The 15,706-nt window shown below is 45.8% G+C and overlaps 3 protein-coding genes across 4 annotated transcripts; 2 read left to right on the top strand and 1 right to left on the bottom strand.

Annotated features, from left to right (window-relative positions):
* The first annotated feature begins 290 nt into the window (after positions 1-290).
* On the top strand, positions 291-4,314 carry LOC110538179 (kelch-like protein 11). The gene is made up of 2 exons (XM_021624817.2): positions 291-892; positions 1,197-4,314. The coding sequence occupies exons 1-2, from the start codon at positions 330-332 to the stop codon at positions 2,779-2,781; spliced, it is 2,148 nt and encodes a 715-aa protein (XP_021480492.1). The 5' UTR covers positions 291-329; the 3' UTR covers positions 2,782-4,314.
* A 1,985-nt stretch (positions 4,315-6,299) lies between these two features.
* LOC110539166 (kelch-like protein 10) lies at positions 6,300-8,282 on the bottom strand. The gene is made up of 4 exons (XM_021626127.2): positions 7,851-8,282; positions 7,119-7,736; positions 6,883-7,032; positions 6,300-6,783 (listed from the first exon to the last, which is right to left on the bottom strand). The coding sequence occupies exons 1-4, from the start codon at positions 8,265-8,267 to the stop codon at positions 6,415-6,417; spliced, it is 1,554 nt and encodes a 517-aa protein (XP_021481802.2). The 5' UTR covers positions 8,268-8,282; the 3' UTR covers positions 6,300-6,414.
* Positions 8,283-9,276: 994 nt separating this feature from the next.
* Positions 9,277-13,603, top strand: LOC110538178 (cytosolic 5'-nucleotidase 3). 2 transcript variants are annotated; one of them, XM_021624816.2, is made up of 9 exons: positions 9,277-9,454; positions 10,273-10,371; positions 10,500-10,569; positions 10,710-10,756; positions 10,947-11,032; positions 11,822-11,911; positions 12,090-12,252; positions 12,448-12,648; positions 12,874-13,603. In XM_021624816.2, the coding sequence occupies exons 1-9, from the start codon at positions 9,452-9,454 to the stop codon at positions 12,982-12,984; spliced, it is 870 nt and encodes a 289-aa protein (XP_021480491.1). In that variant the 5' UTR covers positions 9,277-9,451; the 3' UTR covers positions 12,985-13,603. The 2 variants fall into 2 exon arrangements, with proteins under 2 accessions (XP_021480491.1, XP_036794129.1); XM_036938234.1 differs by lacking the exon at positions 9,277-9,454 and having other exon boundaries at positions 10,892-11,032.
* Positions 13,604-15,706: the final 2,103 nt, after the last annotated feature.

Genomic DNA, 15,706 nt, shown 5'->3' with positions numbered 1-15,706 from the left:
CCTCTGTCCTGTTTTATGTGCTCTGGGGGTGTCATTTCTGTACATTCATGGCAAAGTGATTCTACTCCCTTATGTAACAGAGCGGGACTATGTATTGGCCTTGCTCTTTTATATGAAAGAACATCCATCACATTAAATTAATGGAAACATCCATGTGTAGCTTCCATTCAGGTCATTCAGACACCCACTCAGAGAAGGTGAATTGATACCCTAATTTGGCAGAGAAAGCGGAGGTTGAAGAAGCACAAAAGCTTCTCCTGTCAGCCACAAGTGAGTGGGATGGGGCTTTACGTCACACGCCGAGCAGTAACGCCTTGCATCCACTGCGCATGTCAGTAATTCCGTCTGTTTTGAGTTTATGTATGTGTGTCTGCGTGTGTGTCCTTTCCCACACGAGTTTACTGCAATTCCGAATTCTTACAACCACCGCCAGAATGGCAGCTGCACCCCCGAACCCAGACGACTCTAGCCGGGGTAGTAGCGGTAGCAGCACGCCCAGCGTCCTTGTCGGGGACGGGGACACTGAAGAGGCCGAGGATTTCACCTCCTCTTCCCACTGCACAGAGCTATCTCGGCGGCAGAACGAACAGAGGAAACAGGGATTGTTCTGCGACGTGACGCTGGCCTTCAGCAGTGGGGCGGCAACCGGGAATGTTCAGAGCTGTGAGCTTTCCGCTCACCGTTCTGTACTGGCCGCTGCTACGGACTATTTCACGCCGTTGCTGGGAGGGCAGTTCTCCGAGTCGCTGTCGGGTCGGGTTGAGATGAAGGAATGGAGCGCTGAATTGGGACCAGACCCGGAGACGGTGGAGAGTGTCATTCAGTACATGTACATCGGAGAAATACGTGTGAGCACCTGCAATGTGCATGAAGTGTTAGAGCTTGCTGACAGGTTTGTTTACAATTTACATAAGTGTTCCTTTTAATGTGCATAATCCATTTCATCGCCACATGTTAGTACTTGATTATTTGTATGTAGTTCAGCGACATAATGATGTTGTTTTGGCTTACTGGAGGTGTCACAAGCATATTGGTTAGGGTTTAGGGTCGGGATGTCCCATGCTTCCCGGATAGCACTGACCATCCTGTAACCTGTCAACCCTGAATTTGAGTGTGCTGAGTTCATGGGTGTCATAAATGGCCTTGCCAATGTTTGAGTCTCATGTTCTGTTATTGATTGTGTGTTTTGGCTGCAGGTTCCTGCTGCTGCATCTGAAGGAGTTCTGTGGGGAGTTCTTGAAGAAGAAGCTGAGCCTGGCCAACTGTGTGGCGGTGCACAGCCTGGCTCACATGTACACCCTGGACCAGCTGGCTCTGCGGGCTGCAGACATGATCCGACGCAATTTCCACAAGGTCATCCAGGACGAGGAGTTCTACACCCTGCCCTTCCACCTGGTGAGGGACTGGCTGTCTGACGCAGAGATCACCGTGGACGAGGAAGAGGTGCTGTTTGAGGCTGTGGTGAAGTGGGTCCAGAGGAACACAGAACAGCGGGGGAGGTACTTTGAGGAGTTGTTCCGTCTCCTCCGGCTACCCCAGATTAAGCCCACCTGTCTGACGCGCGTGGTGAAGAACGAGGCACTGGTGGCTGCCAACCAGGCCTGTCTCCGCCTGGTGTCCGATGCCGTGGAGGGCCACGCCATCCGCTGTGAGAACCTCAAGTCAGCTGACCTGGAGTTCTGGTCGTCCTACATGGCCTCCTTCCAGCCGCGCTTCGGCCAGAACATGGACGTGATCATGGTGGTGGGCGGGGTGTCGGAGGGGGGTGACTACCTGAGTGAATGTGTGGGTTACTTCATCTACGAGGACCGCTGGGTTAACCTGCCCCACATCCACAACCACCTGGATGGCCATGCCATCGCCACCACAGAGTCCCACATCTACGTAGCGGGATCCATGGAACCGGGCTTCGCCAAGACCGTGGAGCGCTACAACCCCAACCGCAACACCTGGGAACAGGTGAGCAACCTGACCACACGTAAACACTCCTTTGGTCTCACCTGTATCAAAGACATCCTGTATAGCATCGGTGGCCACGGCAACTTCAGCCCCGGCTTCAAGGACGTGAGCGTGTACGAGCCTGAGCCGGACAAGTGGCACAACCTGGAGTCGGCGCCCAAGATCCTGCGGGACGTGAAGGCGGTGAGCGTGGAGGACCGCTACGTATACGTGACGGCGCGCACGCCGGTGGACACGGACAACGAGGACGGGCTGAAGACGGTCACCACACGTTACGACACAGAGAGCCGCCAGTGGCAGGACGTGGACTCCCTGCCGCTCATAGACAACTACTGTGTGTTCCAGATGGCTGTAGCCTCCACCAACTTCTACCACACAGCCTCCTGCTGCCCTAAGAGCTACACGGTGCGGGACGAGGCCGCCAAGCAGAAGATCAGCGCTCACATATCAGACGAGATCCTGGAGAGCTTGCCGCCTGAGGTCACCAGCGTCGAGGGCGCCGCCATCTGCCACTTCGACGAGGACGTGTTTGTGATCGGCGGCTGGAAGAACAGCGACGACGTGGACAAGCAGTACCGCAAAGAGGCCTACCGCTACTCTGCCGAAAGGAAGCGCTGGATGCTGCTGCCGCCCATGCCCCAGCCGCGCTGCCGCGCCACCGCCTGTCACGTACGCATCCCCTACCGCTTCCTGTACGGCTGCCAGCGCTACCCCATGCCCCAGAACCTGGCCCGCCAGCGGGACCGTATGCAGCAGATGCAGCAGCTACACCGGCGCACCCTCACCCTGCGCAGGCAGCTGCAGTCTCAGATCGAGTGCTGAGCTGTTGCAACCCCTGTCTGTCCATCACACCCACCCCAGTGGGGGAGCAGCCCAGTTCAGATCCAAGCCCCAAACATCCCCTGGAAGCCATCGTCATCAACCCCCACCCATAACCTGCTGGAGCAGCGGCTCCTATGTTGCTCTCATGTTGGTTCTCTTTCAAGAGAACTCTGTGCCAGATCATCAGGTTGAGACTATGGTGTTGGTTGAGATTATGGTGTTGGTTGAGATTATGGTGTTGGTTGAGACTATGGTGTTGGTTGAGACTATGGTGTTCAAGGCTGGGAGATGTGGGAGGGATGTGACTCTGTGCTGTCCAGGTGTTAGTCTATGTGGGGAGGACAGGCTGAATGTTACAAATGTGAATAGAGTGTTGTACAGTGACCAACATCGGACTACACTACGTATGTACGTCAGGCACAGGTGATGTTTGTCTTTTTATACATGCATATAGTATATAGTTGTATATGTATACTTTTATTATATATAAATATTTTCTGTCCCCCTTTTATGCTTATATGATGTAGGCAATGTGACCCTTCAATACAGCAGAATCTATATTCCTCCAATCCAATGTGCTTAGTGAAGTCAGTCGCTCTCTATGACATTCCATCAGGACACTGATGGTCTCTCCATGCAAATATCATTCATTCATACATACATACATACACACACACACACACTCTGTCCAGCTGTAGGGTCGGGACAGTACCAGTATTGCGATACTCGTTAGTGTCGTGGCAAGTGAACGTAACACGAAGCAGATTTAACTTTGTTAGGAAAACAAACATTTTATGTCATCCAGAGTCTCATTTCTTTTTCCAAGCTATAGCACACAAAATGTTACATACAGCTGGTTATTATAGGACCTAAGGGTTCGGTCTGTTTCGTGTATTCATTTTTGCCATGGAAAAATTATTGCCATACTGGTGTCATCCTGGCCCTACCAGTCAGTCGGACCAAACCCTTACCAATGCCTGATGGCTTTTCTGTGCTTTATACTAGTCTCATCTGAATGGCTCTGCTTGTTGTTATTATAGCTTTGATACAGTAGCTTAATATGAATGAAAGGAGAATTGTCTTATATTTATTATCAGATCTACGGTCCAATCAAGAGTGGACAACTTAATTAGTGATTTACCATCACTATGTGGGCTGTGGTTTTCCCCTGTTTCCTTAATGGAGCGCAGTAAATTAGACTTCTCTCCTCCCCTGGTTGCTTATTTCTGACGGTCGATAGTGTATTTCTTTGAGCAGTCAGTGCAGAGAGGGGTAGTCAAGAGAGAAATCTCCCATGTGGCATCAGTTAGAAAGATAAGAAGTTGGAAAGGAGAATGGAGATGGTGGGAGTCTGAGACAGATGGAGAGTTTATTCATCCATCCCCATTCTCTTAATTAGACTCGTGTGCACCCATCCGTCTGCAAGAGTGATGGTCATCATTCTGTTCATGTCTGAGTCTTGTGGAAAATTCTCCTTGTCAGTGTTTTCTAACAGGTATCTTAATTAAAATATTATTAATAACTTTTTTTTTTTTTTACCCAATTGGTAGTTAGTCTTGTCTCATCTCTGCAACTCCCGTACAGACTCGGGAGAGACGATAGTCGAGAGCCGTGCGTCCTCCGAAACACAACACAATGACCATTTAACCCGGATGCCAGCCGCACCAATGTGTCGGAGGAAACACCGTACACCTGGCGACCATGTCAGCGTGCACTGCGCCTGTCCCGCCACAGGAGTCGCTAGTGCGCGATGAGACAAGGACATCTCTGCCGCCCAAATCCTCTCCTAGCACTACGATGCAGTGTCTTAGACCGCTGCGCCACTCGCACGACCCCTTAATGAAACAGTCTTAACTTGGTAACATTCCATTGATAATTTGAAATACCATCAACCATTCTGTTTAATTATTCTTCAGTCTTCTGCTTGTCACATTCCCTTTGGTAGGAACATTGTGTAGAAGGAGGGAGGTGGGAGTTTATGAATGTTTCACTTCTTATTTTGTCTGCATTGGTTTTATTGAGTTTAATGGCTGGAGGGTGTGGTTCCGATCGGGGACTTGATAACGTGTGTATCTGCGTATGGTAAAGAATGCTTGGCAAAGCTGTATGAAAAGCATGCTTCGTAGTGCACTTGTCGACCCCTTAATCAGTTGGTAATATGTAAGTCTGAGTGGGTTTACCTGTCATATTTGTCTTCAGATATGGCCGATTTGCATTTTTTTTTCTTTTAATTGATCATTGAATCCAACACCAGCCGATAATCTATTCTGTTCCCATGTGAGAAAATATGTACACTACAGTGATTTGCATAGTAAACCAAAATGAATGTGATGTGAAGTGTGAGAGAAACCTGTTGCTGTACCTCAGGCTTATTCAGGGGTTCATCTGATAGATCCTGCCACATTGGTGTATGTTCTCCTCACCCTCCAAAGACGGTCAGATGAGCTGTATAGACCAGTGGTTCCCAACCAGGGGTACTTGGCCTATCCACGGGGTACTTGAAAAGACTAAGTCCATAGGGTTAGTGGTAAAATGCACAGGGGGGGATTCTGGGCAGAGCAAAATTCAGTTGGTGGTAACCAAAAAAGATTGTGAACCACTGGTATAGACTAGAGGGTATCCTTATGTTACTGAGCGGAATGACCATATCAAGGTGAATGTGTTGCCATTGAGTTCAAGAGTTCATTGATTGTTATAAGCACTATCCCTGAAGCTAATTTATAACGTAAAGCACTATAATTTTGAGAATGCAATGAAAGTGTATTTCCTCAGTTTTGTTCCTCTTGCATAGCATTTGAAAGAATATTATTGACATATGTAGGAAATATATATTTTGCTTTGCATGTGGCAGTCTGGCATTGTGTCAATATATTGGATGTAAAAAAAAAAAAAATGCTGATGTCATCACTTGCAATTAAAATGTCAATTTTTTTTATACAACCTTGGTTTCCCATCTATCTTGTGTAAGGGGTTATCTAAATTCTGAATGTCATTTTGGTCAATGTTATTGAGCAGTTTTCAAGACTAGCTTTATATACATCTGTCTTTTCCTTGGGTGGAATGTTCTCCTCCAGCGTGACAACCTCCTTTTTTAATTCTTTAAGCATAGAGAATGATAGAGAAAGCATCCCAATATAGCATCTATGAGAGCATGGGCAGTGTCATTGGGGCAATCTCCATGTTTAAGTAGTCCATTTTCTTCTTCACAATTGGCTGATCCCTCCTGATGACCATGAGGGATCAGCCAATAATGTTGGAAGTCCCACCAGGTTGACAACATTAAAATGTTGGAAGCCCTCGATGGCACTGCCAATTCTAAAACAGCCTTTTGGCCACTAGAGGCCTCTACATGGACATTAAACAGTGCTATGTACTATGCACAGAGTCATTGGGCATGAGCCAAGCACAGTTACAAATTCAGTACAGTCAATCTTCCCTTCTACTAACACAGTAGAAAAATAATAGTACAATCACCCTTGCAGATGCAATAAGAAATATAGACATTTATATAGATATATGGGATTTCCTCTGGGACATGCAGTAGTGGATTTATTTGCGCATGATAAATGCCAGTGGTAAGTGGGATACGGTGGGCAGGAAGGGGTAAGGGTGGGGGATAGGGGCGAGGGGACGTCACACAGACAGGATGCTGTTGGAAGCGGAGAGCTTCAGCTCTTCCCGGGGGGACTGGAGGGAGTCCCGGGGGGCTGCGTACTGGGCCACGTTGGGCAGCCCGTGCACCACGCAGCAGCTGAGGGCACTGCGGAAGATGCCCATGTCGTGGGCGTCGTACCACTCCTCTGTTTTCTCGTCATAGCACTCCACGTTGAAGGTAGTGGTGAAGCCATTGAAGCCCCCCACCACGAACAGGAGGTCGTCCACCACCTCAATGCCAAAGTTGCTGCGCGGGTTGAACATGGTGGGCACCGTGCGCCATGTGTTGGTCAGCGGGTTGTAGGCCTCAGCGTTACGCAGGCGGTTAGCCCCATCGAAGCCGCCAACCTGGGAGAGGACAGGAAACTTGAGTCAAATATTTCTTAACTTTCAGCTCTTACTGAATAAGGTGCTGAAATGCATTGTGCATGTGAATGTTCTGCTCACCGCATAGACCTGCTCTGCATAGGCGATGACCCCCACACCACTGCGCCTGCTTCTCATGGGGGCGGTCAGAGTCCACTGGTTGGTCTGGGGGCTGTAACTCTCTGCTGTGAACAAACACTCATTCCCATTGAAGCCACCGCAGATGTACACCTAGAGAAAAGATCATGCCAACATTTTATTGTCAAAAGTCATTATCCATCATGAAGTTCTCTCCCAGGTCCCTCTGTTCCGCTCACCTTGCCATGTAGTGTGGTAGCACTGGCATCACTCCTCTGCTCATGCATGGGTGCAATCAGGGTCCACTGATTAGTCTCAGGCTCATAACACTCAGCGGTGTTCAGTCGTACGTAACCATCAAAGCCACCCATGGCATAGATACAGCCATCCAGCACCGCCACACTGACGTAGCAGCGCCGCGAGTGCATGGGGGCCACCTGGTGCCAGGTCCGTGTGACAGGGTTGAACTTACGTACACTGTTAAAGTAGTCAACACTGTCAAAGCCACCCACACAGTAGACAAAGCCATTGAGGTAAGCAGCTCCATGGTAGGCTCGAGGGCTCTCCTCCTCCCGGGTCACATTCACCCACCGGTCAGCCCGCGCATCATACGCCTCAATGCCATTGGTGGGGCTGCCACCGCTCCAGCCACCGATGGCCAATAGAATGGCATAAGGCAGACGTGGGCGGGTCAGAGGGTTGCGGAAGTCAGTGTTGGAGGGCCCGTTCATGTTCAGGTCGTACATGGCCTTCAGGGCACTGATGATGATAGGCTTGCAGTCATCATTGTCCTTCACCAGGGTATTGTTCTTCACATTGTTCATGAAGTAGTCGGCTGTCATCAAGGACATGCGGACCTAAGCACACAGACACAGACAGACAGACGTGTGGTTAGCAGTTGACTAGCCCGACACCCAAACTTACAAAAGTTATCCAACAGTAAAACATTGACACTATTGTTCACCTCTCACCTTGGGCAGCAGCACAGAGACGTGGGCCTTGCGGTCCTGAGGCGAGTGGTTGATCCAGCGTAGGACCGCCTCAAACACAACATCCTCCTGCTTCACATTCAGGTCGTCCTTCTCGATGATGTCACAGAGCTGTGCCAGAGAGAGCTCCATGAACTCCTCCGAGAAACGCACCATCTCAAAGTGGTGCAGGATGAAGAGGTAGGCCCGGCGGCGCAGATCAGGGCAGGAGTAGAAGTCCGCAAACTTGCAGATGCCGATGCAGTTCTGCAGACAGAGCTGGGCCTCCAGATAGTCGCAGCAGGCCCTCACGATCCCCAGGATGCAGAACTGGTCTGCAGCCGCCAGGAGTGGTTCTACATTCTCTGCAGTCACAGGCACAGAACGTGTGTAGGCATACTCGATGATCAGGCGCATCATGTCTGGGTTCACACCAGGAATGCTGTAGACCCGCTTCTCCACGTTGTTCCAGCCGCTTGTGAAGAGAGCACTGTGGGTCAAGGGTCAGGGGTTATAATAATACAGGGAGATAGAAACATCCTCAAGGACTCAATATTCTTCTCACTACAGCATTGCAATTGAACAAAGTTCATCAGGACTCCCCAAAAGTAACTAATAATTACAGAGAGTTGGACCAAGGCAGAGATACCATAAATCAACGAAGTTCTCGCATTCTCATTCAAAGCCAGAATGGGAATGTTGTCTGGCCAGCACATCCCAACCCAACCTATCCCAACCAAGGGAAGCTACTCACCGGAAGTATGAGCTGCATCCACAAAGGATGTTCTTGTGGGCATTGAACTCGATGCCATTGACTTTGATGACCACATCACAGAGTTTTCCCTCGAGACGTAGCTCGTTAAAGATTGTACAGGTCATAGCACTCATTTTCCTCTCCATGTTGCATCTTTGAAATTTGATGGAGGTGGCCGTCTCTTCCAGTTCATTCATTCCTTGCGTAATAAATCTATTATAAACTATATTTAATGGGGTTTTGCTAGCTCTTCGGCTTAGACATTTAGCTGGTTTACTACGGCAGCTGTGTTCATCTAAGGATTGTGAATTGTGAAGTTCCACTTATATTATGTTCCAAAGTTGTTCATTATTACATCACAGCGATGAGCAAATGGAATCAGAGCATCAGCCTCACTTGTCATAAAAAGTTTGTGTTTCATTTGATCTATCTGATTTATATGCCTACTGATGGTACAGTGAATGTGTAACAGTCATTTAACACTAATATTTGACACGACATAATACGTGTTATTAAATACAGTCCATTTCAGATTTAGTGAGAGAGAACGTGAATTAAGAATACATAGAAGCACACAATTTGCCATAATACTTTCTTAATCTGCTCTATCAGAACATAAATTATATTAGGAACATGTAATACTGCTTTTGTGGTACTGGGGAAGATGTTAAACGCACACACTTACTTCCTCAATTTATGCCAGCAAATGCGAGCCCTCGGTGTAGACTGGTTATTGCAGCATAGCTAAATGCTAGCTAGCTAGTTATATAACTCATTGATTGAATTTCTAGCTAGATCCATCGTTTGGATCTTTGAACTTTTGTTGAATTAAACAACATCTCTCTAGAAAATGGTATGTGTACTTTATTTTCCTGATTGCCACTGAGTGAATGACTGAAATGGCTAACTAGCTATTTAAACGTAACTTTAGTTATTACAAACTACCTGCCTAATTTCTATTGCTAGTTATGTGACAGTGACATAACATTACAATCCCAAAAAGTAAAATCACAGAGTACTTGTTCATGCTTGTTAAGTATGTGATTGGGGTATTAGTTTACCCTAGTGTAAGAATCCATTAATTCAAGTCCTAGCTGTGACAACAGCTGCACATGAGGGGATGTCATGCGATAGATATGTGAAGAGTTGTCTAGGCTACAGCTCCTCAGTACAGTATTCTAACTATGTATCAGCTGGATGCATACGATGTTATCCGCAGCAGGACTGCTGTTAGGTTTGGGACACAACATCAGGAGTCTGATGTGACGTTATTGATCCAACCAATACACGGGCTCCCGATGTTGTGTCCCAAAGCTAGGCTGCTGTGAAATCACTTTAATCTGTGCTCTGTATATGGTAAATGCTGTAAACAGCAGCAAGCACAGTGGCCTTCAGTGAATATGAGGGTTTATCATCACATAAGTGTTTAGGGGTGGCAGGTAGCCTAATGGTTATGAGTGTTGGGTAAGTAATCGAAAGGTTGCTGGTTTGAATCTCTGCGCCAACTAGGTGGAAAATCTGTTAATGTGCCCTTGAGCAAGGTACTTAAGCTTAATTGCTCCTGTATGTCACTCTGGATAAGAGTGTCTGGTAAATAATAACAATGTAGTGGAGAAATATTTATCTCTTCTGTTTCTTTCTCTCCTCACTCCTTGTCTCCCTCCTCCATAGATCCCGGAGCTGTCCAGTCCCTCAGTGTGTATGAGGGACCCTCAGAGGGTGGAGGAGATCATCAAGGCCATGCAGAAGGCTGGCACCAGCACGATTCAGGTCCCACCACAGAGATCCTATTCAATTAGGATTGTATATATGATTCTATGGGTACCACACCCAAGTGTTTTGATTTATTCTGAGATGTTTGCTTGATAATAGGTTGACAATGTCTCTTGCTTTTTCAGGTGATTTCAGACTTCGACATGACCCTCACACGGTTTGCCTACAATGGGAAGCGGTGCCCTACCAGTCACAGTAAGTACAAAGTCTGGGATAGATTGTACGGAGAAGATACTAATGGATACGTAGAGTTAAGCGATCCATATCTTGTCACTGATGTTTTTTTCGACAAGCCCATGAGAATGATGATGATTGCATCTGTATTATTTTTATAGATATCCTGGACAACAGCAAGCTCATCAGTGAGGAGTGCAAAGCACAGGTATATTTAATCAGAAGAACAACTAGAGCACATGACAGAACATCCTGTGATTTGGCAGATAAACTTGTGTAGATTAGAAAAACGATGACACAAGATTCACTGCTTAAATGAGTGGAAAATAACTGTCTTTTCTAGATGCGTACTAGCCCGTTTATCCTTTCTGAGTGTTGTCCATTCTCCCTCGGTTCAGCTGAAGGACCTGCTCAACACATATTACCCCATAGAGATCGATTCCAAACGGACAGCGGAGGAGAAGCTACCACTCATGGTGGAGTGGTGAGTCACAGCTCTCTGAGCCAATCACTGCCCTTCTCGACCAGTAACACATCACTTTGCTGTCAAACTGACCAATACCCTCTGTTCTACATCAAACATAGGCGCCTCCCTGCAGTCTCATTTAACCAATGAGTCCCACTGTTATACTGACACATTTTTAAAAACTTCTAACCCGTTTTAAACATTGTATGTTTAAGCTACAGACTTATGGGTTGTACCATCGGATTCGTCTTATTCTTCAGCGTCCAAACATTCGTCTGTGTGAAAAGCTATCGATGAAAAGCTGAGACTCTCACGAACTCACACGCTTTGCTCTATGACGCTTACAAGCTACAGAAGAGTCGTTAGAATGTAAGGGGTTCTTCTACATAGAATATCGTAGGAAATTCTTGGACAAAGTGTCTATAATACTGTAATAAGCTCACGTAGCTCACAACTCCAAACAGTTGACATTGACTAGTTGGATATTCATTTGCCACTGAGTAAACAATTTCTCTACAGCATTCATATCAATTCATTTTTATGAGTTTTTTGCTTCAGCAGGCTTTCTTTTCTTGTTGACATTTGTCAATAAAACTCATGAATGCCACTGTTTATGTCAAATTGTTCTGTGTTCTACTTGTAGCCCTGGTTGTCCTGAAAATAAAATGGTAAAACACTTCATTGTGAGGCTCAATATAAGGGCTGGACATGCAGATAAATGAAAGTCAGATAACTGAAAAGGCGATTTTTGCTGGGGTCTCGGGACTGATGGGGTTAACCAATCCCCTTGTTTCATGCATCCCATAGGTGGACTAAAGCCCATACTCTTCTGGTGCAACAGCGCATCAGGAAAGACCTGCTGAAGGATATGGTGAAGGAGTCCGATGTTATGCTCAGGTGAGAAGACCCTGCTACTGTTGCCAAACCACAATTATGGCTGTTTAGTAGTGTAAAGTCATCGATAGCATAGATAGACAAATTATGAAGCCATATCAAGTCAATAATGTTAATGACGACCAGGATGATGACTATAATGGTAGTGATTACAGCGCTATCTATGCTGCTGTGTCCCCAGGGAGGGCTACCAGCTGTTCTTTGACCACCTGCAGGAGCACAGCATCCCTCTGCTCATCTTCTCTGCTGGGCTAGGAGACGTGCTGGAGGAGGTGATCCGCCAGGCCGGGGTCTTTCACCCCAACGTCAAGGTCTTCTCCAACTACATGGACTTTGATGAGACTGTGAGTAGGCTATCACTGACACACAAACCACAGTATTTACAATACAGGTAGCCTCTATGGAGTTGAGTAGGGAGAGGGGGTTGTCATGAAAACACTTAGTTTTGCGCTTTTCCTATGCTGGTGACGACGCAAAGACTGGGTAAAAGGTTAGTGGTTTGAATGAGGATTCAACCCATTGGTGTCCCTCATTCTCAGGGAGTGCTGAAGGCCTTCAAAGGGGAGCTGATCCACATCTATAACAAGAGGGAGGGAGCTCTGCTGAACACGGGCCACTTCCAGGAGCTGAAGTCACGCCACAACGTCCTGCTGGTGGGAGACTCTCTGGGGGACCTGACCATGGCTGATGGGGTGCACAGCATGGAGAACATCCTCAAGATCGGCTTCCTCAACGACAAGGTAGGGTAGTACTGGCTACACGTACACCAAAGATCTCTCTCTCCCACCCGAATAAACCCTCAACCATGCAAGAAGTCATGTTTTTACCTACTGTTTTTACTCCGAAGTTGTATTTTAAGGCAATTGACTTGTTTTAATGCACAGTCAGCTTGTTCAAGCACTGTTTAAATGTCGTTGGACATTGACCCCTTGTTAACCGTTCCCTCTCTGCATGACCTTTCTCAGGTGGAGGAGAGGAAGACGTCCTACCTGAATGCTTATGACATCGTGCTGGTGAAGGATGAGACCATGGAAGTGCCGAACGCCCTACTGCTCCACCTCACCAGCACCAAGTGACCTGACCATGAACTTCATCTCACTGGCCAATCAGTAACGAGCGTTCCGACGCTACAGGAAATATGTCGTGCTGGTTTAGAAAGCTCTTGCTCAGGAAGTGCCAGTAGTCAAATACCATGAGCCAAGTCAGAATGGTATTGTTTTTGGTCTTTTACTAAAGCTCCAATGGATGTTTGTGTGGGTCGCTGGGATGGATTCCAGACTGTGTCGCCCTTCCACGCTCCTCCAGTTGAATCCTTGTTGAACACTTACAACTTGAGAGCAACATCCTTTATAGTCCTACAATTTGATTTGAATTACTCTACTCAGCAACCCTACGGTCACATTCTCAATTGTTCAACTGAATCATCAATAGTCCAACTGAAATGGAACAGGGAAACTAGGTGACTTCCCCGTCTGGTAAATGTGTATTGGGTTTGTGGGGAGAGAAACGTTACTGGTGATATGTATGCTCTGTCTACATATGAGGAATGTACAGCACCAGTAAAACGTTCGGACACACCTACACATTCAAGGGCTTTTCTTTATTTTTACAATTTTCTACATTTTAGAATAATAGTGAAGACATCAAAACTATGATATAACACATTTGGAATCATGTAGTAACTAAAAAAAGTGTTAAACAAATCAAAATATAGTTTATATTTCAGATTCTTCAAAGTAGCCACTCTTTGCCTTGATGACAGCTTTGCACACTCTTGATATTCTCTCAACCAGCTTCACCTGGAATGCTTTTCCAACGGTCTTGAAGGAGTTCCCACATATGCTGAGCACTTCTTGGCTGCTTTTCCTTTACTCTGTGGTCTAATTCATCCCAAACCATCTCAATTGGGTTGAGGTCGGGTGTTTGTGGAGGCCAGGTCATCTGATACAGCCTGGAGGTGTGTTGGGTCATCGTCCTGTTGAAAAACAAATGATAGTCCAGCGGGGTGTAAACCAGATGGGATGGCGTATCGCTGCAGAATCCTGTGGGAGCCATGCTGGTTAAGTGTGCCTTGAATTTTAAATAAATCACAGACAGTGTCACCAGCAAAACACCCCCACATCATCACACCTTCTCCGTACTTCACGGTGGGAACCACATACGCAGAGATCATCCGTTCACCTACTCTGCATCTCACAAAGAAACAGCAGTTGGAACCAAAAATCTCAACTTTTAACTCATCAAACCAAAGGACAGATTTCCACCGGTCTAATGTCTATTGCGTGTGTTTTTTGGCCAAAGCAAATCTCTTCTTATTGGTGTCCTTTAGTAGTGTATCTTTGCAGCAATTCGACCATGAAGGACTGATTCATGCTGTCTCTTCTGAACAGTTGATGTTGAGATGTGTATGTTTCTTGAACTCTGTGAAGTATTTATTTGGGCTGCCATTTCTGAGGCTGGTAACTCTAAAGAACTTAGAGGGGGTTTTCCTTTGGTCCTCATGAGAGGACCAAAGTGTTGGTCCTCGTGAGAGCCAGTTTAATCATAGCTCTTGATGTTTTTTTGCGACTCCACTTGAAGAAACTTTAAAATTTCTTGAAATGTTCCGCATTGACTGACCTTCATGTTTGAAAGTAATAATGGATTGTAATTTCTCTTTGCTTATTTGAGCTGTCCTTGTCATAATATGGACTTATCTTTTGTATACCACCCCTACCTTGTCACAACACAACGGATTGGCTCAAATGCATTAAGAAAGAAAGAAATTCCACAAATTAACTTTTAACAAGGCACACCTGTTAATTGAAATGTATTCCAGGTGACTACCTCATGAAGCTGGTTGAGAGAATGCCATGAGTGTGCAAAGCTGTCATCAAGGCAAAGGGTGGCTACTTTGAAGAATCTCAAATATAAAATATATTGGGATTTGTTCAACACTTTTTTGGTTACTACATGATTCCATCCATATGTTATTTCATCGTTTTGATGTCTTCACTATTATTCTAATACAATATTATTCTATTAAATAGTACAAATAAAGAAACACCCTGGAATGAGTAGGTGTGTCCAGACTTTTGACTGGTACTGTATGTATGCATGTGGGTGCTGTTGTTTAGATCTAGATGTTGTCTTCTCTGTATAGATGAAAGTTGAATGAGTTATGGTTTGTTTGTCATGTGGGACCTATCTTTGTCATATAAAGGGAAAGAGGACAGGATAGAGGGCAATCTAACTTGACTTTTGCCGTGTCAGTTTGAAACGCCAGCGTTTTATCTTAGTGTTCTATACACTATACGCCATTTTTTTTTGTTTCGTGAGACTTTGTTCTCGCCCTTTTTTTTTTTGAGAAGTGTCTATTCAATGAGAATGATTACAGTAAATGAGGTTCATGTTAGGCACTTATTTATTTTCAGCTCTTAACAATAGACTACTGTTTTATGTGGATATCATCAGTATGGAATCTGATGAGACTGTGTCACAGTATTATGGCCTAGGGTTGTGTGCGTGGCTACGTTTTACAATTGACTTTTTTGGCGCCACAGTGCCACCATGTGGTCAAAGTAATAGTAATTCGAGCCATGTGTATATATTGACATTTACATCAAAAAAATCCATCCACCTTTAGCCTTGATACATCGAAAGTACATGACAAAAATAATAGAATTTTGAATATTTGCCATGTTTATATTTTCTCTGAAATGCCATCACTTTCTGTAAAACAGCAGTTTTGATTGTGTTGTATCTTTTAGAGTCCTGTAAAAGTAATGGTTGACCTATTCGGTTTATGGTGAAGAACAT

Source organism: Oncorhynchus mykiss, chromosome 12, assembly GCF_013265735.2.
Source record: "Oncorhynchus mykiss isolate Arlee chromosome 12, USDA_OmykA_1.1, whole genome shotgun sequence".
Classification (NCBI taxonomy): domain Eukaryota; kingdom Metazoa; phylum Chordata; class Actinopteri; order Salmoniformes; family Salmonidae; genus Oncorhynchus; species Oncorhynchus mykiss.
This window is presented reverse-complemented; position numbering and strand designations above follow the sequence as displayed.